Raw genomic sequence first — 22,376 nt, forward strand, 5'->3', positions numbered from 1 at the left:
AGCACAGCATGACGGCTCTATAAGATGTCACTATAGTAGTCTCATTGGCTGAGCTTGCGATCTAAAATGGGCAGGGCTGCAACAAAGGCCAGATTATTATTATTATTTTTATTTATTTATTTATTTATTTATTTATTTATTTATTTATTTATATAGCACCATCAATGTACATGGATCTACACCAAGCAGGATATAGCACTATGAAAGCAGTATATAAGAGGCAGGAGCCCCACTACTGCTTTATAGCGTTATTGAAGTGCACTGACAACCATGGTAGGTATGGCCAATCACAAAACACTCATGCCAGCCTCCCAGTAAAACAGTCATGCCAGCCTAATAATAACAATAATAATAATAATAATAATTAAGAAATAAAATAAAAAGCAGGAGAGACAGAGAGTCTGGTGGAGCACCAAGAGAAATGTCCAATGGCACATTGATTATCACCTGGGCCATATTGGAGACCCCAGAACTAATTAAGGCTCTCACCATGGCCCACATGTCTTGGCAAGGGAGAAAGAAATGATGGTTATAAAATTATACATGATGGAGAGAAAGTGGAGAGAGATGTTGTTGTCCCTGTTTCATAATATGATAATGAAGTGTAATCTAATGAAACTGATGGGCGAGAGACTCAGGACAGGTGAAAGAAAGTACTTCTACACACATAATTTATGGAATTCACTGCCACATGATGTGGTGATGGCCACCAGCTTAGGGACAAACTAGACATGACACCATTCTCACAATTAGAAATTATGTGAATGGGTTTGCTTGTTTGTTTGAGGTACTTACAGACAGAGAGCTCCTTATTTATTTATTGCATTTATATACCACCCCATAGCTGAAGCTCTCTGGGTGGTTTACAAAAGTAAATGCTACCACAAGAAGGCCTTGTGTAGCTATTCTATCTTTTCTTCCTTAGCATGTTTTTTTCCTGGTAAGAAAAAGACAGAAGTGGTGGAAAACCATGGGAAGGTCATGAGTTTTATACATCATCTTGACCGAGGCAGAGTGATAGTGCCATAAAAGCCTCATCTGGAAGCACCTCAGAGTAAATAGCTAGACGAGAGCACCAATGTAGATCAGGACCCTGGTGGGGGAAGAAAAATTGGGGATTTAACCACTTTCCTCCTGCTACAGCCCCAATCTGGATTAGCAAGGTTGCAACTGCCCATATATCAACACTGTGGGGTGGGGGGGGGAATGCCCTCTTGATTGTGCCACATTTGTCTGGAGTTCAATGTGTAGCAACCCAAGTCAGAGGGTTCTCCATACAGGCACCCCCACTTTGAAAATCCTTTTCTCCTTAATATATGGACAGCACCAAACCTTACAAGCTTTCAGGACCAGTTAAAAACCCATTTGTTTATCTAGGCTTTTGATTGAATTTTCCTCTCTGTTCTTTGTTCACATCATGTAAACCACTATTTGTCTGTTAGTGTTCTCCCCTGTTTGACTTTACTATGTTTTATTGCTTGTACCTTAATTTGGGATTATTTAACAATGAAAAGCTGGTAAGTAATTTCTTAAATAAATAAATAATAAATAAGTATTTTCTAGTCTCACCTTTGCTAAGAACACACCCTAGATCAGCCTCCCACAACCTTGTTTCCCCCACAATTTTGTTGGACTGGGAGTTGGGAGATCTGGGTTCCAGTCCCCACTCAGCCATGGAAACCCACTGGGTGACTTTGGGCCAGTCACAGACTCTCAGCCCAACCTACCTCACAGGGTGGTTGTTGTGAGGATAAAATTATTATTATTATTATTATTATTATTATTATTATTATTATTTATATAGCACCATCAATGTACATGGTGCTGTACAGAGTAAAACAGTAAATAGCAAGACACTGCCGCATAGGCTTACATTCTAATAAAACAATAATAAAACAATAAGGAGGGGAAGAAATGGAGAGGAGGAGGATTATGTACGACACCTTGGGTTCCCTAACAGGAAAAAGGGCGAGATATAAATGCAATAATAAATAAATAAATAAATAAATAAAATATTTAATATGGTTTTATTCCTGCCTGGATGTTTTACAGGATCGGCAGTATGGAAATATTTCTAAATTTAAAAAGAAAATGCTGACTGGCAACAGCTCTCTCGGGTTTCAAAGAAGGATTATCCCCAAACCTACCTAGAGATCCTTGGGACTGCATGCAAAGCATGTGCTGTACCACTGAGCTACAAAGTTTAAGTGTATCTAGAATTATTTATTATTTATTTATTACATTTGCATGCATGCCACATGAGGCATACAACCAAGAAACATAAAAACTATCTTCTTCTTTTTAAAACAACAACATAAAACCCTAAAATCAAAAGCAACAGAAGCTGCAACAAAACCCAAACCTTATAGCAACCCCCAAAATGAAAACTCAATTAAAAACACAGATTTTAAAAGTGAGATGCCCAGATTAGATGTGTTATTTAAAATGCCTGGTTGAACAGAAAGGTCTTCACCTGATACTAATGAGACCAGGGGACCCTCTCTGGGAAGGATAATCCACCACTTAGGTGGGTACATATGAGAAAATTAATATGTGCAAATAAAGTTCTGAACTCAACATAAAATTTGAGTTTAAAAATTCAACTACTGAAAATTTGAAATACAAAGGCTTATTTGAAAATCTAGTCTTGTGCGCCGTGGCGTTTGAATAAATACATTATTTTATTCCACATAATCTTGAAATTCAGTCCAGAACTATGAAGTCTGAAGACTACTTTGTATTGGTTTCAGTTCCTAAATACAGCACTTGCCCTTTGTACACTTCTGTAGCATCTATCAGTAAACACCATGGAAGAAGACTCACTGGGTCATGGCGACACTCAATTTAAATCTAAGTTTTAAAAGCTTAACCTGTTCCTTGGAAAGATGTTAAGTGACACTAAAAAATGAAAGATAATTTAATGTAGTGATTGTGCTATTTAAAAACCTAGGGACAGCTTGTCTGAATATCAGCTGAAAAGGAGTAAGGGAATTAAATGCCAAGGAGAGACCAAATTAACTAGCCCAGCGGGTTTCCCAACAGACAACATGGGTGAGAGAAGGTCAAGAGTGAGCTTGCTATTTATCAAATATGTGTCTAAAGTAATTATTCAGTTCAACTAAGTTGCTTTTCTATGTGTGAAGTCAGATTCCCGATTCACTCTATTATAGGAATGTAGATCAGGTTTAAAAGCCATTTTTGAGGCACAACCCCCTCCATGTGCATTATACAGAATTATTACAGATGACTACTGCTTAAAAGAGCTAACACAAAAACAATAGAGGACAGACTGCAGCCCAATTCTCTCTCTCTCTTCTTTCTCTCACACACACTCTCTTTTTAATAAGGAAGAGTCCCCGTAAGTCGATTTTCCCTATCATAAACATAACCCCCAGAGATCTGATCAATATTTATCACATCTCAGAAAATAACATTTTCCATATATTCAAAAATATATGTTCAGAAGAAAAAATTCACATGTGAAAGTGACAAGGAAATGCAACCTCTTGGCATCTATTCTATGTTGTCCCACCCTGGTAAATTGCAACATTTTGCCTAAGCCTAAAGTCTACACTATCTAACTTTCTATTGACAAAATGCATGCGTATGTATGTGTACCATGTAAGGAAAAGTACACATCCTGACTACATTGCCAATTCTCTGTACTTGCCACATTTGGCTGTGCTGCAGTTATGGAAGCTTGGGAAAATCCTAAATGCTCAGATGATGACGTTGGCAGAAAAACGTGACTGCATCTCATAATCTGAAATAATATCTGGGCAGCATTCAAGTTGTATGGCAGGAGAGTTCAGGGTGGTTGGTCCCCTTCTTCTTCTTCTTCTTCTTCTTCTTCTTCTTCTTCTTCTTCTTCTTCTTCTTAACCACAGCTACTGTTTTAGAAGTCTAAATGATACCATTTAACCATGAGGATAATAAGACATATTCGTGGATACAGCTATCAATGGCTAGTCGTAATGGCTATAAATTACTTCTAGTAATACCAGTTGCTGGGGGAAATGGGCAAGAGAATGCTAATGCACTCATGTTCTGTTTGTGGGCATCCCATGGGCATCCAGCTGGCCACTGTGGAAACATAATGCTGGACTAGACCCAATAATGTTTGTCTGATCCAATGGGGCTCTTCTTATGTTCTTTTTCCCAGGAGAAAACTTGGTATTACAAGATGCAATGGCATGCTTACAGCAAACATATGCCAGTGTGCAAATATGATTTATTATTTGCATAATATCAGTGCCGGAAGGCTGCTCTAAGAACTGGGGTCTCATAAATTACTGTGCAAACAGAAATTTAAAGACAATCTTAGGGCCAACGCAGAGAACACTTTAAATGTGTGTTTGGCATCTCTGTCTTCTTTTCATTTTTATACCAGAAGAAGGAAAGTGGCCCCAATCCAAGTCTTGAAAGCTTTCTTACCCCACCCCACCATGCTAGGATCCCAAATGAAGGCTCTGCACCTACCCTAGAGTAAAGCTGAAAACAGCCATAGTGGCCCTCAGAAGGCAAACTCACGAGGAAAGAACCAACCAACCCATGCAAAACTACTTTAAAATTACTGCAATCAAATTACGCCATATTTTAGTCAGTGGATTTTGTATCATATATCCTAGTCTAACTAACTGACTGGACTGTATCAATAATTCATGAATGAAAGAACATATTTAAGCAGGTACGCTAAATTCCAAGGCTTCTGAAGATGTGCTCAGACATGAGCTCCAAAAGGCTCTTGCAATTCACTGAGCCTTTGCTGTATTTACATTTTTCATAAATGGTGTTGCTTTAAAAATCCCTGGATAAAATCCTGATCAACTTCAAAGGAAGTTGTGAATTCAGGAATTCACTGTGACTCTAGGTTCACAGGAGTCTGTCCTTGATTTCAGTAAAGTTGGAGTTCCGCTAGCAAACAGCTAAACATCACTGAAATCCAAAAATATCCAATTGTTGTAATTTGACTTTGTAAATGAGGTCCACAGTTCAATTAGGATGCAATCCTATGCATGTTTAGACATTTTTAAAAATCCTATAATTCCCACCAAACCTCAGCCAGCCATGCTCACTGTGGCATGTTGGGAGTTGTAGGACTTTTTTCTGTCTAAAATTTTATACTGTATTTTGTAATTGTGCTTTTAACCTGTTGGTTGTTTTATTGTGGTTTTAATTTTTGTGAACCGCCCAGAGCTTCGGCTATTGGGCGGTATAAAAATGTAATAAATAAATAAATAAATAAATAAATAAATAAATAAATAAGCATAGGATTGCACCCTCTTTAAATTAACTGATTTACAGTCTCATCAAGCTTTAAGTTCTATTCTTGACTGAGTAGAAATGTTTAGGCAGATGCAGAGGGGTCTTTCAACCTCCACAGAGAGTGAGAATATTCTTCTGCAGTATGTGCCACTGAAAAACAACAGCTATAAATGTGATAAAGTAATATTTGCCCAAGTAGCACAGAAAATAAAAGAGTTTTTCACAAAATGTCATCACCATCCCTCACTGCTCCGTCTCTCCTCCCACATGAAAGCCCTTATTATGTCATTATGTTTATAAGCCTGTTTTCTCTTTGCTAGTCATTCTTCAGTGTTCTCACATCTGAAATTGTTTCATATATGTAAACGACATTTCTGCCACAGGATAAAGAAAAGGGTTATTTTTCAATAATGCCACATGCTGATAAGATCCAGATTCTGAACAGTGGATATCCATTCAAAAAGCAAGGTGCTTTTAAACCATGAAGCAAACTCTCTTAAAGGGCCTAATTAGGAGATAAACCCCCTGTAGAAACACTAAATCTACTATGACAACCCTAAAAAATTGGCTTTTTCTTTTAATACAATGTTCCGCATTGTGTTGTACAAAATCCCTGCTACTTTAAGCCAACGATTGGAATTTTAAGGATCTGCATGGGAACAGACCTATAGCAAATCATAGAATATAATCAAGAATCCCACAGAATAATTAAAAAGAAAGAAAGAAAAAGCCTGAACTTTCTTTCACAAACAAATATATCAAGCTGCTAGCCCTCAGGGTTGCAGAGAAAATCTTGAATGCCTGTTGGTGATTTCTCGTAAAGTAGATTGGGGGGGGGGGCGGGTGAAGTAGACAAGTGAGTGCTTCATAACCTGCCCTACCCAATCCCAAAGGTTATCAGAAAATTGCTAGACACCTTCTTCCCCCACTCCCAGGAAGGAGTTCCATCCTTCTTTGCCCTCTTCTATTCTAGTCTACATCCTTGGCTGCCACTAGTGGAGAAATGTACAGGGCTGTCACATGGTATATTGCACTGTGTGTTATGTAAGGAGATGAGGGAAACTGAGGTGTCACTTATGCCCTGAAAAGAGCAGGGGCTGGAATATGACATATTCCCAAGGCAGCAAGCTCTAGGGAAGGTAGATCAGTAGTAGCCATAGATGGCAGAGCAGATGCTTTGCATGGAAAAGGTCCCAGAATCTCCAAACATGGCAGGGAAAGACCTGCCTGAACCCTGGAGAGCATCGACAAATCAGAATCAACAATACTGGATGAGATGGACCAATGGTCTAAGGCCTTATAAGGCAGCTTCCTATGTTCCTAAGCAAGCAGCAGGTGAAGGACTCAAAAGTGTAATGATGTTCTGGCTCTTTTAACTTCATATGAAATCAATTTTATATTAATTTCATATTTTGAAAGTAAGAACTGGTGCTTGAGTTGCTTTTCCCCCTTCTCCTCCTCCCTCCCAGTGCCTTTTCCTTTTGTGTTGTGACATTTAGGTTGTAAGCCTGAGGGCAGGAACTATCTTATTATTAATCTTTGTATATCGCTCTGGAAGCATTTTCAGGGGCAGAGGAGTTGAAGAGTTGGGTTTAAAAAAAGCTATAAATAAATATCCCCTCTCAAACCCCTTCTATGATTGGCTCAGCTGAAGACAGCATCTGGGAGAGGACAAGTATCATGAACATTACACTGACAAGACTGTTTTGACAGTTCAATTAATATAAATGTGTTAGCTCATTGTAGTACAAGATAACAGCAACTATATTAAGACTACACCGCCGCTGCCCACCCCCTTTACTGTGAGCCACAGAAGGTGGGAGGTGAGCACCGGGGGAGGGGAGGGGGAGATTCTATAATATACAGCATAATAAATAAATAAATGCATCCTCATTTACAATAAATACCCTGCAATCAAAAACATTCCATAAAATATTGCAGTTTAAGGAACTTGAAAATGTCCCTAAATGAACATCAGCTCAACATGTAAGCTCAAAATAAACACGGCTGTAAAAATCCTCATTCGTACAAAACATTAGAGTAATATAAAGCATTGCTATCCTTCCATGTTTTCTTTGGCATGAACGGGCATGCAGATTTTGTTTGGATTTCAGCACATCCCTGTAGCGTATGCACTTCAAAAAAAAATTCCCCTATGCCTTTGAAGCAATAAGGGAGACTGGCTAGAAAACTAGCAGGAATCAAACATAAGTACAACATGAAAGATCATTTCTCCATTAACAGCCCTACACATCATGCAACCCATGGGCCAACAGTGGTCCCAGGTGTTTGGTTTCGTTACCCACCAAGGATTGCCTTCATGTGCAATGTGTCAGCTATGTGGTGTAAAAGGGAAGCACGCACAGGGTTTGGGGGTAGCTTCCCAAATTTGGGGGTCATGCCTTCTGGAAGCACCAGAAAACCTCTGCAGCACTACTACATTCTTCACAGGAACTATTGCTTTTCCTTTTGGTTGTTAGAGATGGATTACCCCTGGGCACAAAATCCTTGCACTGCACCTTCATGGCCATGTGAGCAGTGGTATAAAGGTCTTAAGAGGAAGTGAAAAGCAAAGAAGAAATCCTTAAGGATCTGTAAGGGTGGCTTGTAGATACAATGCTTAAGAAAGAGAGGAAAAGAATGGAGATTCTATGTTAAATTGACAGCTACAAAGTCCAATAAAATGGCATTGCTCTGTCAAATAAATTAAGACACATTAAAACTAAATGTGCTGTATTTGGCTCATGAGACAGCTAAAGTTCACTCCACGTTAACTATTAGTGGTAATTTGATGGCCATTTTGAGCTGTACACCCTTTCAAATAAACTAACTGCAGCCAAAAGTAATATGAACAAATGACCAAAAGTAAACAGGATTCATTTTTTCCAAAGAAGAAAAGCAATTTTCATAAGTAAAAAAATAATTTTATTGCTACAAAACAATGTGGCAAGCTAAGCATAATTGAAAAGTTCTGGAGCTTGGATCAAGTCCAACAGATAACTATTAAATATTAAACCAACCTATATTCCTCTTTAAAAAGGACAGAGACAAAAAGCTTGTTTTAGTTTGAGAATGGATATCCCTGTGTGAGCACTACATAGCCTCTATTTTAGTGTTACTGATCTCATGGCTTAAGGTTAAGCACATGAAGAAGGACTTCCAGAAATCAAAGCATAGATCAAACAAAATATATGAAGCTATTTGTAGGCTTAAGTTGTCAAACTAATCATTAAGCCCTTCGTTTTGCAAAGATGTACATTTCTCCTTAACCATTTTATTAAAATGGGAAGAGTGTAGTTGCAGGTTTGAAAATAATTATACACAGAAGTCATTGCAGATACTAATCTTGGGAGAATCACATCCACAACCAACATTTTCTTAATAGTTGTACATCTCTTGTTATTACATCCTCCAATGCTGTGTCCATAACCACGTCAGCTACCAAAGCACCATAGTTCAAATATACCCAGAGCTATCATCTCTTTGTTACAACTGTTGGAGCAACATCAGTGGAAAATCTGGTGGTGGCACATGGTTATTTATGCAGGGCATGAATTTCCTCCAAAATTCCAGATCCTGTAGAAAACAAACAGAACAAAAAACTGTAACTTACCTTCAGGTTCCGAAGTAGTGCCTTCGCCAACTAAATTGTATGATGGCCGAGCCAATGAAAATCCAGCCATGGTGATCATCACCAGGCAGATAAGGCAACATGAATCCCAACAGGTCATCTTCTCAGTGGCAGTCCCTGATCCTCTTCCATACCTCCATGTGGACTTTAATCCCATCTGAGCTCTTCTAGGCACGCATGGACCGAAAGCAGCACTTTAAGCCTTAATAAGTGCCGTCTTGCTCCCAGTTGCTGTTGATTCTTCTAAGGGAAAGGGGGAAAGGCATTTTAACATTTAACGTTTTCTCAAACACCCAAAATATATCTTCATTTTCATCACCAACTCATGCAAATCCATTCGTGTTCCAATGTTTGTTAAGACTCCAAAGTAAAGGGTTCCCTGGAATTATGAACTGTGCTGGAACTATAGGGCAACGGTGGCTTTGTCTTAGCAGAAAATGCTTCCACTGGTGCAAACTAGGGCACTCCATTTTCACCAGTCCTTCTCCTACCTACTAGAGCCTTCTGTGCATATCAAGTTCTGCTCCAGAGAATCTCCCAAACCTCAAGCTCAGTTTCTTGGGAGGGGAGGTTTAAATTGTGTTCCAACTTCCATGAGTTAAATATTTCCCATGAAAGCAAAGCTACCATTAGATACCACACATAAGTAGCAAGAGCAATAGGCTGGCTGGGATCTGGGGTGCATGCCTGGGTGAAGCATACAAATGGAGACGCAAAGGTGGAGTACAGGGAAATTCTGAGCAACACCGATCGTGCCGAATTTACAATCTTTTTTCTTCTTTTTCTTTTACCATTCTTTGGGGGAGAAAAGGGTAAAAAGAAATTGTACCTGAGCACTGTGAGAAGGGGTGAGGATTTTGGAGAAATTTCTCAAGGTGCAAGGTTTCAGTGCTTACATTACTGTAAGGAGGCGGTTAAAGGGGTTGTGTGTGCTTTCTTTTACCATCTCCCCCTTTTCTGTCCTTGCAGCCTCTCTCTTCTTGGAAAGTCCCCTAGAGGACGTAGCCAGGACTTCCTCACTTGGGGCTTCCCAGTGCAGCCGCTTGCAGAGTGACCGTAAGCTCAGAGGGGCATTTTTTGGTTTGGCTAAAACCAAAAAGTCCTTTGAAGAAGAAGACCTCTCTCAGCTTTTGGTCACTGAGAAGCAACAGCACTGCAAAGCCCCAAGGGAGGAAATCCAAGCTAAGGGACTGTCCAGAAGTTCACACAGCTGGAGTGTCTGGAAGGACAGAACAGGGGGGAAACAGTAAGAAAAAGTGTGTGCGCGCGCGCACACACACACACACACACACACACACACACAACTTAGCCACAGAAGCCCTCCACCTTGAGAAATTTTGCCAAAATTCTTAACATCCTAATGAAAGGGGCAGAAAAATGACCACATCTTCTTTAGGTAAACACAGAAGTTGTGAAAGGGGCAGGTAGAGTTTTGACCCAGCACTAATATTTACTGAGGTAGTTTTATACTCCATTAGAAATACTTCAGAGCCTCAGACATGGCAATAGATTAAACACAGTTAACCTGTACCTTCACTTTCAAACTGTGATCATCTAAGGCTAAAGAAATGTGGATACAGTTGTCAAATACTAAAGTATCTTCTTTCTATAAAACCAACATGAGCCCCAGTGGGACCTGGAGCACATATATTCAGGTCCTACCTCTCATATTGACTCACTGAGTCAACTTAAAGCTTCAAAAATCACATACGGTACCTTCCTGGACTTAAACACTTCACTGTAGGTCGACGATTACATGACTGAATGTTTCCACACTAAAAAGAATGCCATGGACACAGAAAGGAAGTGTGCAACTGAAAATAATTTCAGCCTGGCCAGGGCCATCTCAGCCTATTTTGGCATGCGAGGCAAGGTAATGTCTGTCTGTCACCCCACCCCACCCCTGCAGATATGCCATCCTGTCTTCTCTCCTGCCCACCCTGGAAGCAGCTGCTGCCACTGCCATCATCACCACCCTCCTTGTCCTCACCTTCTCTCCTCCAGCTGCCACCTCCATCACCACATCCACCACCCACCTTTCTCCTCCTCCTCCTCTTCCCCATGCATCCCCTCTGGCTTCCTCCTCCTCCTCCTCCTCCTCCTCTCTTTCCATTCTTCCCATCGCCCCTCCCCCTCAGCCACCTCCATCCTCCACTCCTCAATCTTCCCCACAGGTGTTGTCTGACTGAAGGATCCATCCTCATAGTGAGGCATTCTGGATGATTTTTTCCTGGAAGTTGTCTGTGTTGCAGCAGCAAAGGCAATCTCCAAGGCCACCTCGCACAGAATGCCTTACTATGAATAAGGATCCTGTCCTAGCAAGGCATTTGGGCTGCTGCCAGGTGGGCTCTCTGGAGAATGTCACTGGCCTAGCCAGGAAGCAGTTAGTGGGGTTTCCTGGAGACCCTATGCCATCTCATGCCTAGACCTGAGGGGTTCTCAGAGCTAGGTATGGGATGGTAGTGTTCCAGAGAGCAGTGCCAGGCACTCTTCAGCAAAGAGTACCAGGTGCATATCCCTGGAATACCAGGCAGGCCAACACCACGGAGAGCCCCCAGACATTGGCTCACCATTCCTCCTGGTAGCAGAGGGGTGTGTGGTTGTGGCTCTTGGTGCTGCTAAGAAGATCCAGAATGCCACCACTGGCTGCCAGCACCACCACACATCCGCTCCCCACACTATTAATGTTATCAGGCTGCATGATATCGACAAGTATCCATCACAACCCTTTCCAATACCTAGTGGTTCAGCTGCCCAAACTTTTGCCAATTTTCCTTCAATAGTTTCAATGCTTGCAGCATCAATAATGGATTAGCCCGTTGCTAATCCAGCACCTCCTAAGAGGTCACCAGCATATCTCTTACCACTATTGAGGACAGGGTTGTTTTGGTTGTAACCAAGCTTGCAAGATAGTATTATTCCACTTATGACACTTAAGGTGAATGCGAGAAATTAATATACCATCAAAGCTTTACCCAACATTCTCCAATGTCAGAGTGCTGTTTGCTGCCCCCAGGATTTGGTGCACAAGGCAGTCATCCTGTTCACCCCTCCAAAGAAACGGCCCTGAGCTTAGCCTTTCCCTTGATGTGCTTTTTATGTAAAGGGAGGTATTGTTTTAAAATGGTAGCATATGCAGTTACACACCTGCAGCCTGAACTGATACAATCCAGAAATAGTTGTACTATGTGACATACCTCATTTTTTAATGTCTACCACATGACTACAGACAAGTTAGTTTCTCTCTCAGCCTTAATTCCCTATCTGTAAAATGGAAATAATGGTGGCATGCCCCCAGAGTTGTTGTGAAACAAACAAACAAAAGACTGTAAGAAATACTCAGTGCTTTTAATTTGCAATATAAGAAATAAGTAGCAGCTACACACAATTACATATCTAACTTTCAAATGTCAAGATCATTTTTGGCTTACTGTGCTTTTCTTTTTCAAAGAAGTTATACAAGATATTCCAGTTTTCAATCTAAAAGCCTAAGTCAAACATTAGATTCTACTACACAATCATCAACAATTCAGAGATTTAATCCTGAAGCATTAGTCAAACATGAAGAGATGAGCAGACTACCCAAATGAGTCCAAACAACTGTGCAACATTCACCAACATAGTATGAGGTTTAACGTAATAGCCCACTCTCAGTTTTGAAGAGATAGATCCAACATTTGAAAATATTTACTCTATAAGTACAAAGCAATGCTATGCATGTTTACCTGGAAATAAATCCCACCATGTGCAAAGGGGTTTACTAAGTGTGTTTAGCACAGCTACCTTATTGAACTAGCAAGACACATATAGATTATAATTCCATCAAACGTTCTATAAAAACCTGTATAGTTCCATGTTTGTAAATGTTTATTTTATTTTATTGTTGTCGATAAAAACAAAACAGGAAATCTGTATTTGTAACTGTTCTATCTGGAACTAGGGTTTTCTGGGAAACTGCCAACCATGGCTATAAAATAAGGAAGGGAATAGCCGCAGCAGTAATGGCTCTCTTGAACTGGGGAGATGGCAGCGGTAGGAGCAGTGGAGACTGGAAAAGTATTTCTTACTTAAACTAGAGGAAGCAGTATTAATGTGACCCATGGCTCCATGACACATGAAGATTTCTGCATGCTTTTAGGCAGAGGGACTTCTGGATGCCTGATCATTGCTTAAGGGAGCTACTTTAATCAAAAAAATCTATGAAGTTTGTTTAAGCAAATAACATAATTGTATACATGTGCAGGCCCATCATGTTTCATTTTGCAAAATTACCACATTCTATTTTTACACTGTACAAATCCTTCCATGGATTTGCATGGCTGAAGGCCAAGAATCAATTAGAGCAGACTCCCTTTATCAAGGTACATGCATGCAGACAATGCAAGATAAAGATAAGGCGATCCCATGCTCAGTTCAGGACAGCTAGCCTTACTTGGTTTAGAAGTCTATAATGAAGTGCCCTTTCCCACAATTACATCTAAAATCTTGCAAAGTTTCAATTCTGGAGCATTCTGTTCTGGAGAAAGTGATTAAAAGATGGAGTGTTCAGGAATATGTTATCTGTGGGCTGCAATGTACATTTGTATATACAAGAAGTAGTTCTGAAATCAGGGATTGCTCAACATTCATACAGTAGGTTCTGTACAAACCATACAAGGGCTAGAGACCCTGCCTAGAAGGTTTACAACCTAAACTAGGCAAGACAGAAGGAAGGCAGAAGATGTGACGGATGGCCACGCATAGTGTAAATGAACTAAAGGAGAGACAGAAAGCAGAAGAGAAGCAAGGAAATGAATCCCTTTACTTACAGTTAAACTTCATGTGCACTGTTCACCCTTGAACACTTGGTCTAACACAAATCACTATTCACCCAGTCCCCAACCTGTAATGTGGAGATGATAATAGTCCTGGCCTAAGTTACAGGAGAGCTGTAAGGTTTTTTGAGATAATGTACATGAAGTGCTTTGAAAAGTCCAGAGAACTTTCTCCGGGTTCAACGGGGCTTATTCCCAGGTAAATGGGTAGAGAATTGCAGCCTTAATGTACAAGCGAGAGAGAGAAGCAGCAGCGTTCTGGTAATATACAGTGCTAAAGAACAAAATCTCATATTCACCCAACCAACAGCTATCATGAAAATTCTCAGATGGGAATCCTTAGCCATGACATTTGTGTTCAACCATGTGATGTTGGCAGTGATAGATCTACAGAGGTACCTATCAGCTGTAAAGAAAATTAAGATTCAGCCATGCTCCTTTTACCTTTTGTGCTACTACCTTTTCTACAGTGGCTACTAGGCCTGATGGCTATGTGCTACTTCCAGAATCAGAGGCAGTAAGCTTATATACACCAGTTGCTGGGGAACATGGACAGAAGGGTGCTGTTGCACTCATGTCCTGTTTGTGGATTCCTGAGTGACAGCTGGTTGGCTGCTGTGTGAACAGAATACTGGACTAGATGGAGTCTTAGTCTGATCCAGCATGGCTCTTCTTATGTTCTCATATCTGCTCCACCTTCTAATATTTTGAATGCAGCAACAATTCACGAATCTGTCTGCATTATGTGTGTATTTGGAACTGGAGTAGTCAGTGTCCAATCACTACTGAGATATTTGTCTTTTAGCCTTGGTGTTCTCTCTCTCTCTCAATCTCTCTGTCTCAATCTCTCTCTCTCAGCATAACCTACTTTACAATTTGCAAGTGTATACAGGTGTGATACACACATAAAGCATTTTACTCACAAAAGAAGTGATCTAGAAGTGATATATCATCATGCAGACCACACTAGTTTCCTATCAGGAAAACACAGTTGTAGACAAGATGCTTCGGATCCAAGATCTGACACACACCTGTGAAAACTGCATAATCAGTTTTCACCTTACATCATCAAGAAGAGAAATGCAGTCTAGATTTTCTGATATGCTACTTAATCTTGGATGCTGCATACAGAACTTCATGACTCAAAAGTAGCATAATTTTATTTATCTAGCTTAAACCCTTTACTGATATGGTGCTTGATTCAATGAAGGCTCCAAAGCACAGTTTTTCCTTGCATGATCTACTATGAATTCACAACCGGGAAATGAGACTGAGTCAACCTCATATGGCATAGTAAAGAAACTGATGAAAGTATTACCAGAAAAGGACATGGCAGATTTAAAAGCATGTGATAGTTTTAAATCAACTTGGTTACAGCCAACATCTGAGATTTCAAGTCTACTAGTCTTGAACATAGAGAAAAAAAGCATTACATTTATTCTATAAACCCTTCAATCCCTCTACCAGTGTCAGGACTACTGGTCACCTTATCACAAAGTATCAGTGACTCTGAAGAAGGATACATATTAGTTATAACCCTATCTGAATGGAAGAAAGACTTTTGAAAAATAAGGGATGTTATGAATGGCTTTCCTTCAATTGGGGAAAAAAAAGGAGGGAGTAGAAAGAAGTTTTTTTTTCCTATGAAAATTAATGAAGTTGGGATGAGCATCCCTCAACACACTGATCTCAAGTAAAACTGCTAGGCAAGCAACTTGCAAGCCTAATGGCCGTCTCTGGTTTTTGACAGGCAAAGTCATCCTTCACCCATAAGGGATTGGAAGCAAGAAAAAAATCCCTTACAATTGAAGAACAAAACCAGCAAACCCTTTGAACGAAGTAACGCTCACTACCGCATTTCCAAAGCAACAGTAGTCCCCACATGTGTGGGTTCCCACCTCCAATTCTCAAAGCAGATGGTCCCCTCTAGAAAGGAAAACACCACCACCACCACCACAACAAACAACAACTAAATTGTTTTGGTCTTTTTGCTAGACTAGCTGTGGATGATCTTATAGAAAGGGACCTCCTACCCTGGGTAATTATGTACCTCTATTTCAATGTTTGGAACACAGTCCCAGCATGCTTTCTGGCCTTCACAATCCTGGCTTCCTGAATACAATAGCATAATCTCTCCTGGAGTCTCGGGCTCAGTGAAAGCCACACGTAGTGTTTATTTTTTTCCCCTTGAAAGGGAACTCTGTTTCTCTTCTCAGCCCTATATCGGGGAGGAGTTGTCAGTCTCCCATGATGGATAGCTTGCCTTGCCACCCGTTCATCAAGTCAATTTTCACCTCGTCACATACCTGCCCAAATGTCTTTGCCAAACTGACAAGCATGGGAAAAGGAGCCTGGGTTGGGAGCCATACCAAATTCCTTCAAGCTGTAGCTCCACATTAAAAAACAAAACAAAAAAAACATACACAAACAAGTAGTACTTGTTCTAGAGTGGCTGTAATTAAATTTAAGCCTAAGTGTTCATTTTAATCTAGCCCCATTGTTATGTGTGCGATGTTTATCACTCCCCAGGGAGGTTGTAATTTGTATAGACCCAACGCGGTCCAAATCAATACCCTGACCTGTGTATCCACCCTAGGCACTTAGAGTACAGCAAAATCTGTGCAAGTGCCAATCAATGCCCTCTCCCAGCTTATAGAAAATTAGCCATATCGCACTTAAGTGACAGTACACTGAATCTGATCGAAAGAGGAGAGCAAAGCCCATCTCCCCTTTACACTACAATCTTCAAAGGAATCAACTATTAAACATTAATTCTGGAAGGTTATTTTGGAAACCCGCCTGGCACTATCAATCCTTTTGCATTGTCTGAACTTCTTTCATTCGCTCTTCCCTAGGACTAGCCTGTTTTTTTCTCCAAGTCTTGGGTGGATCAGAGAGAGAGAGAGAGAGAGAGTAAGGAGAAATCTGCATTTTAATTGACATTCCAGAGAGGTATAGAGGCTGCTTATTGCAGTCTATTCAAACCAAACAGGCTTTTCAGATGAAAATGAGTAAAGGCAAGTAGAAGATTTACAGGGATTTGGTACAAAGGAGACAATGAGGTTTGAAATGTTGATGGCGCTTCACACCAGCCACATAATGGGCCACTGTTTGAAAGGCCAATTTTATACACAGAAATATATGTATGTATGTACCTACGTATGTATTTTCATCAGGACGTCTCCTTTTTTTAGGAAGGAAAAGTATGAATGACCAGCAAAAAAATAACGGGAAAAAGGGGGCAGCCTTTAAACAATGGCTCCACGTAAGAACCTCTTGTACTTTTGGTTTGCATTACTTCTACATCACGTTTCCACTAAGCTCCATGTAAATCATTTCTCTCCATACAAACAGATTGTTGCAACATTCACTAAAGGATTCCATGTGTTGTTTTCCTAACTAGGTCTTTCTACGCACTATAGGTGAAAGAATTTCCGCACACCCAGGCTTGACGTGGTCGGTGTTCATAAAGTCTGATCCCTATTCCTTCCTGCAACTGAATAAACTGGATCCCCTTCTCCACTTCAATTCCTCCTCTCTCCTCAAACAAAAGCCCTTTAATGCCACGCCAATTAAATCACAGCTCTACAATTTGGGTCCTGTTACAACCGTAAAAATCTGCAATGATTTTTTATATATACAGTACATGGTGCATATCATCTTATCTGGAAACATAATCGGAGAGAAGGTCATAATCAGTGTTTAGCACCTTAAAAAAAACCAAGGGATCAGGGCTCAAAGATTAATCTAAAACCCTAGTCGTCCTGGGAACAACTAAGGCTGACCGGGAAGGCACTCTGCACATGCTCAACAGTATGTCTTATTATACTTCTAATGTTCCGTGGCTGAACCCAAGCACAGGGAAGATTTTTAGGAAGTTAAGCGTCTGCTCAAGAGACTTCCCTTTACCTGGCTGACACGTGCATCTAATATACTAAGAAAAGGTAACTTAAACTGATAAATTCATGGCTTTTCAGTTTGAAGAGCTAAGGCAAATGCGGCAAGAAACTGTTGAGGAACTTTGCCTCGTACTTGAAAAGCAAAACAAAAGCTCGCAAGTCGGTTTTATAGTAGCACAGGCTGCCATCCTAAGCGCGTGAACCTGGATGCGGATCCCACAGAAACCAATGGAATTTACTCGGTACCAAATCAAAGTGCTCAACTCAATGCGTTTGGCAAGGCTTTGGCAACCTCGCAAGCCGCACAACAGAAACCACATCATCGTGAAATATCTCTTTTGAGAAGCGGTGTTCGCGAGGGATGTCATTAGGTTTGCTGAAGAGGGGGGGGGGGGGGGCTGTCAATGGCAGGAGAAGGGGATTGTGTTTTCTACACACACACACACACACTCCCATGAAAGGAACTCCTCAACTCCATCAGGTCAGGCTGATCAAAACCGTGGGTGCCAGCGAAATCCACACGAGGTCCCGCCTGGTTTAGCCAATTTGGCCCGTGCCTATACGCGGGTTCCGCGCTTACTCGGCATTTGTCATCGCTACAGTACTTGTCACTTGAGAAACAAACATGTCAAAAATACCTGACATCATACGGGACGCCACTTCTTTTCAGAACAACAGACCCGGAGGAGGAGGAGGAGGAGGAGGAGGAGGAGGAGGAGACCCGTGGCTATTTGGCAACATTTTTGGATCATGCACCGGGTACACGTTGCTTCAAAAACACACACAAAGCTATTACTTGGCGTGGGGGGGGGGGGGCGTGGAGGACCAAGCCAAGAGATGGCCCACTGAAGCTCACTCTTTTAGATCCTAGAGCTACTTTTAAGCTGAGGATTAATCTCTCTTCCCCAGTCCTTCTCTTCCCCAGTCCTTCTCTTCCCCAGTCCTTCTCTTCTCCGCCCCCCCCCCCCCGCTCCGCGCGCCTTGCGCCTCTCAACTGCAAGCCAAGCCTGGTCCAATTACCTTGTATGAAAAGGCTGCGAGTAAACGATCTGCTGTTCCCTTGCAGCGGGCGTGTGTACGGGATGAAGCAAAGCGACGAAGGCAGGCTCCCCGGAGGGGAGGGGAGGGGGGGAGAAACCCCTTTGCAAAAGCACAACAATCGTTTCCTGCTTTATTCCATATTCAGGCGCTCAAAAACATCGGTCCGAAGCCCCAAACCCGAGCGGGGGAAGTCGGCGAGCGTCACCCCCATCTCCGCCGCCTCGACAGTTCCTTCCCCCAAAGCTTCTCTCTCTCTCTCTCTTTCTCCCCGGAACAGCCAGCAGAATGGAGGTGCGTTTGTTCGAAGGGGTTCTTTTTTAAAAAAATAAAAATTTAAATTAAAAAAAAAATTAAAAGGGTGGGGGACGAAAACCAGTGTGTCACAAACTTTTTCCTCCCCACTTCATTAAGGATCCAGCTTTGGGAAAAGAGAGAACTTCCAAAAGTTTGATCTTTCAAAAAGGAACAGAGCATAAAACAGATGCCTTAAGTCCAGATCCAGTCCATTCAGAATCCCTGTTGCAAGCAAACTCTAAAGCTTTATCAACTCTACAACCCTTTTCTCCCTCTCCCTCCCTCCCTCCCTCTCTCTCTCTCTCTTTTCCCCCTCCTTTCCCTGGTCACTCCCCCGAAATTGAAACCCGAGCCATTTCCTGGACAGTTCCTCTGCCAATCACAGCAGTTCAGCAATAGTTGAACTCCGTGTAGGCTCTTCCCCTTGCGTTAGAGATGCATTAAGAATAGGGCTCTCTTTCTCTCTCTCCCGCAACCTCATAGAAAGCACTGGGGGGGGGGGGGGACGCCTCCAAGCGGCACTACAAAACCAGCAGCCCAAAATACAACAACCCACCACCTCTCTCTCTCTCTCTCTCTCTCTCTCTCTCTCTCTCTCTCTCTCTCTCTCTCTCACACACACACACACACACACACACACACACACAAAACTATAAGGAGGAACAAAGAGTACTGTTAACATATTGCTGATTGTTATAGTCTTGACTGTAATCTGGAAACAAGGTTAAAACCATAATCCCATGCTATTATGAAGGGAGGAAAAAGATGGTGTGGTTTTGCCCACTGGATTTTCTGCTGACTGGTGTCCCCACAAGGTGATAGAAGACAGGGGCCAGATCTACACTAAGCAGGATATGGCACTTTTAAAACAGTTTGAAAACTGTATATGGAATGTGTCGTGAGCCTCCACCGTTGTCAGTACTGTTATAAACCATTTTAAAGCAGTAGTATAGATCCAGCCAGGATCACCCACTGAAAAACAGACAATCAAAATGGGATTTTGTCACTCACCCACCTAAGAGCAAATAGAGCTGTTCTGCAAATCATCCCGTCAACTTCCTAAGGAAGTATATTTTATGTTTTGGAAGCATGAATAATATATGTTGTGAGCCCCTGTAACAAATGGCAATGCTGGTCATAACTGGCTAGCGAAGTGGCACTGAATCTAATATTCTTCTAAACCACCCTTCTCGAACATCTGGTGCCCTCCAGATGTACTAAACTAAAAAACCCATCAGCCCCAGACAGCATCGGGAAGTCTGGGAGTTGTAGTCCAAAACATCTAGAGGAGACTAAGTTGGGGGATGCTGTTCAAAGCATTTTCTATCATTTTTCACATGCTAAAAGCTGAGGGGTTTAAGAAGAAATAGACTGGAAAGTACAGTATTCTTGATAAAAGGAGAAGTAAGTTAGGGACTTTTTCAGATTAGCTAAAATATTGGCATTGAAATGTGAGTGTGTAAAAAGGGTATGGGAACTTATAATGTGCAAATCTGTTGGAACAAGTGGGTTTCTGTTTATTTCAGTGCTGCTTGCAGAGTAAAATGTCCTGGTGGATTGTGCCCAAAATTCAGAAAGGCCTTACATTTAGGTAGGGTAACCATATGAAAAGGAGGACATTTAACAGTTTAACAGTTGAGTAGAAAAGGGAATTTCAGCAGGTGTCATTTTTATGCATGCAGCACCTGGTGAAATTCCCTTTTCATCCCAACAGTTAAAGCTTCAGGAGCCCTGCCCTCTTTTGTATCTGGTCAAGAGGGCAGGACTCCATCTGCCAAGGGCCCACTTTGACAAGAGCCTGCTGATGATATTCCTCCTCTTTAACCTACTTGATCACATGCCTCTCTCTCTAGCCCAGGTACCAGCAGTGGTGGGGACAAGTAGATGCTATTACCTACTTGCTCGCTGGCTCTCTGGCTATCCAGCAAGCAAGTAGTAGCAATGATGAAAGAGAGGATGAGGAGCAATAGGAGCTGGTGACAATGGTGGTGAGAAAGTAAAGTCAATGGAGGAGGGGGGCATTGAGAGGGTGTGTTTTTTGCGCATATTCATGAGAATCAACAAGTATGAAAAATAGGATTACTTTGTTTTTAAAAAGGGAAGATCTATGGAAGCCTTCCAACGAGTGTATGAGCATCACCCTCCCATAGGAACAGAATGTTAGGAGCAGTCAAAATCTCTGAAGCAAGGTTAGAGAGAGGAGGATATTGGGTTACAGTAGGAAATGGTAGTTGGTCTGAAAAATGCAGGTCAGAATGGTTGTAGAGTGTGAGAAAAAGAAGAGTTCCAAACTGAACGACAGACCAGTTTCTGAGACTGACTGAGGGCAAAAGATATAGCCAAACATTGAAATTACACATACAGTAGTGCAGGGGTGGGCAAGTTGAGGCTCTCCAGATGTTTTGACCTACAACTCCCATCATCCCTTGCTGGTGGCTAGGGATTATGAAAATTATGGGTCAAAATATCTGGAGGGCCCTAAATCGTTCTCTTCTGCAGTAGCCCGGGGGGGGGGGGGAACAAATCATATAAAAACAGGGAAGGTAAGCGAGAGAATAATTACAAAAAGTCATTAATTTGGGTTTGTTTAACTTCAGCACTTACACTCATTGGGTTCTAAACACCCTGGTGGATAACCAAGTAAAATCCAAACCAGCAAGCATCACCACAGACTAAAAAATAAACTAAAATCCATTAAATGCTTTTAAAAAGAAAATTACCCAAATTTAAGATAGGTAGCATGGTGGTTATATGAGGGTTAGAAACTTTCCCTGTGCTTACAGCGAAAGCAAATATAACATAAATATGAGATTAACCAAAAGAATTGCAATTGACAAAGCTGACACTACAAATGTAGCTAGTGAGATATCAAATTGAGCTCCTAACGTGATTATGATGACTCCTTCTTATCCTCCTCCTTACTACTTGCATTGTAAATCTAAATTAAAACATGCGAGTAATTGTTAACTTTCCCTTTTACTTCTCCCTGCAGATTACTTGAATGTAAAAAGCTAAGATGAAGTTCCTCTAGGTATGTGAAGAGTTAAACTTCTAAAGTCTATGGCCATAGCTAGACCTAAGGTTTATCCCAGGATCATCCCGGGTTCGTCCCTGCCTGAGCGCTGGATGCCCTGTGTGGCACTTAGATGAACAGGTTTGACCCCAGGACAATCCTGGGATAAACCTTAGGTCTAGCTACAGCCTAAGAGTCTAAAGAGGTTACCCAAATCCTTGGGGTGAGTGGCCAGGAGGAGATCAGAGGTGAAGCAGCGAGAGCACAAAGTGAAGCAGCAGCTGGGCAGAACTTTCATTACCTGTGCTTTTATATATTTGTTCTGGCCAAAGGTGGGTCCACCAATGAGTGATGACACAACCAATTGGAATAGAGTATGTGGCTGGTTAGACCATCCATTCACCAGTCAGAAGCAGGGT

General features: G+C 41.5%; 1 protein-coding gene across 8 annotated transcripts in view; it reads right to left on the bottom strand.

Annotated features, from left to right (window-relative positions):
* Positions 1-19,205, bottom strand: part of FGFR2 (fibroblast growth factor receptor 2) — a 131,195-nt gene extending 111,990 nt beyond the window's left edge. For 7 of the 8 annotated variants that reach the window (XM_063132748.1, XM_063132747.1, XM_063132746.1 and 4 more), the window contains exons 1-2: positions 18,630-19,205; positions 8,879-9,139 (exon numbers count right to left, since the gene is read on the bottom strand). In XM_063132748.1, the coding sequence (XP_062988818.1) occupies positions 8,879-9,053 (175 nt within the window). In that variant the 5' untranslated portion in view covers positions 9,054-9,139; positions 18,630-19,205. The remainder of the gene's footprint in view (positions 1-8,878; positions 9,140-18,629) is intronic. The other variant, XM_063132743.1, reaches the window with a different exon arrangement.
* Between the last annotated feature and the right edge of the window lie 3,171 nt (positions 19,206-22,376).

The sequence above is a fragment of the Elgaria multicarinata genome, chromosome 8 (assembly GCF_023053635.1).
Source record: "Elgaria multicarinata webbii isolate HBS135686 ecotype San Diego chromosome 8, rElgMul1.1.pri, whole genome shotgun sequence".
Classification (NCBI taxonomy): Eukaryota; Metazoa; Chordata; class Lepidosauria; order Squamata; family Anguidae; genus Elgaria; species Elgaria multicarinata.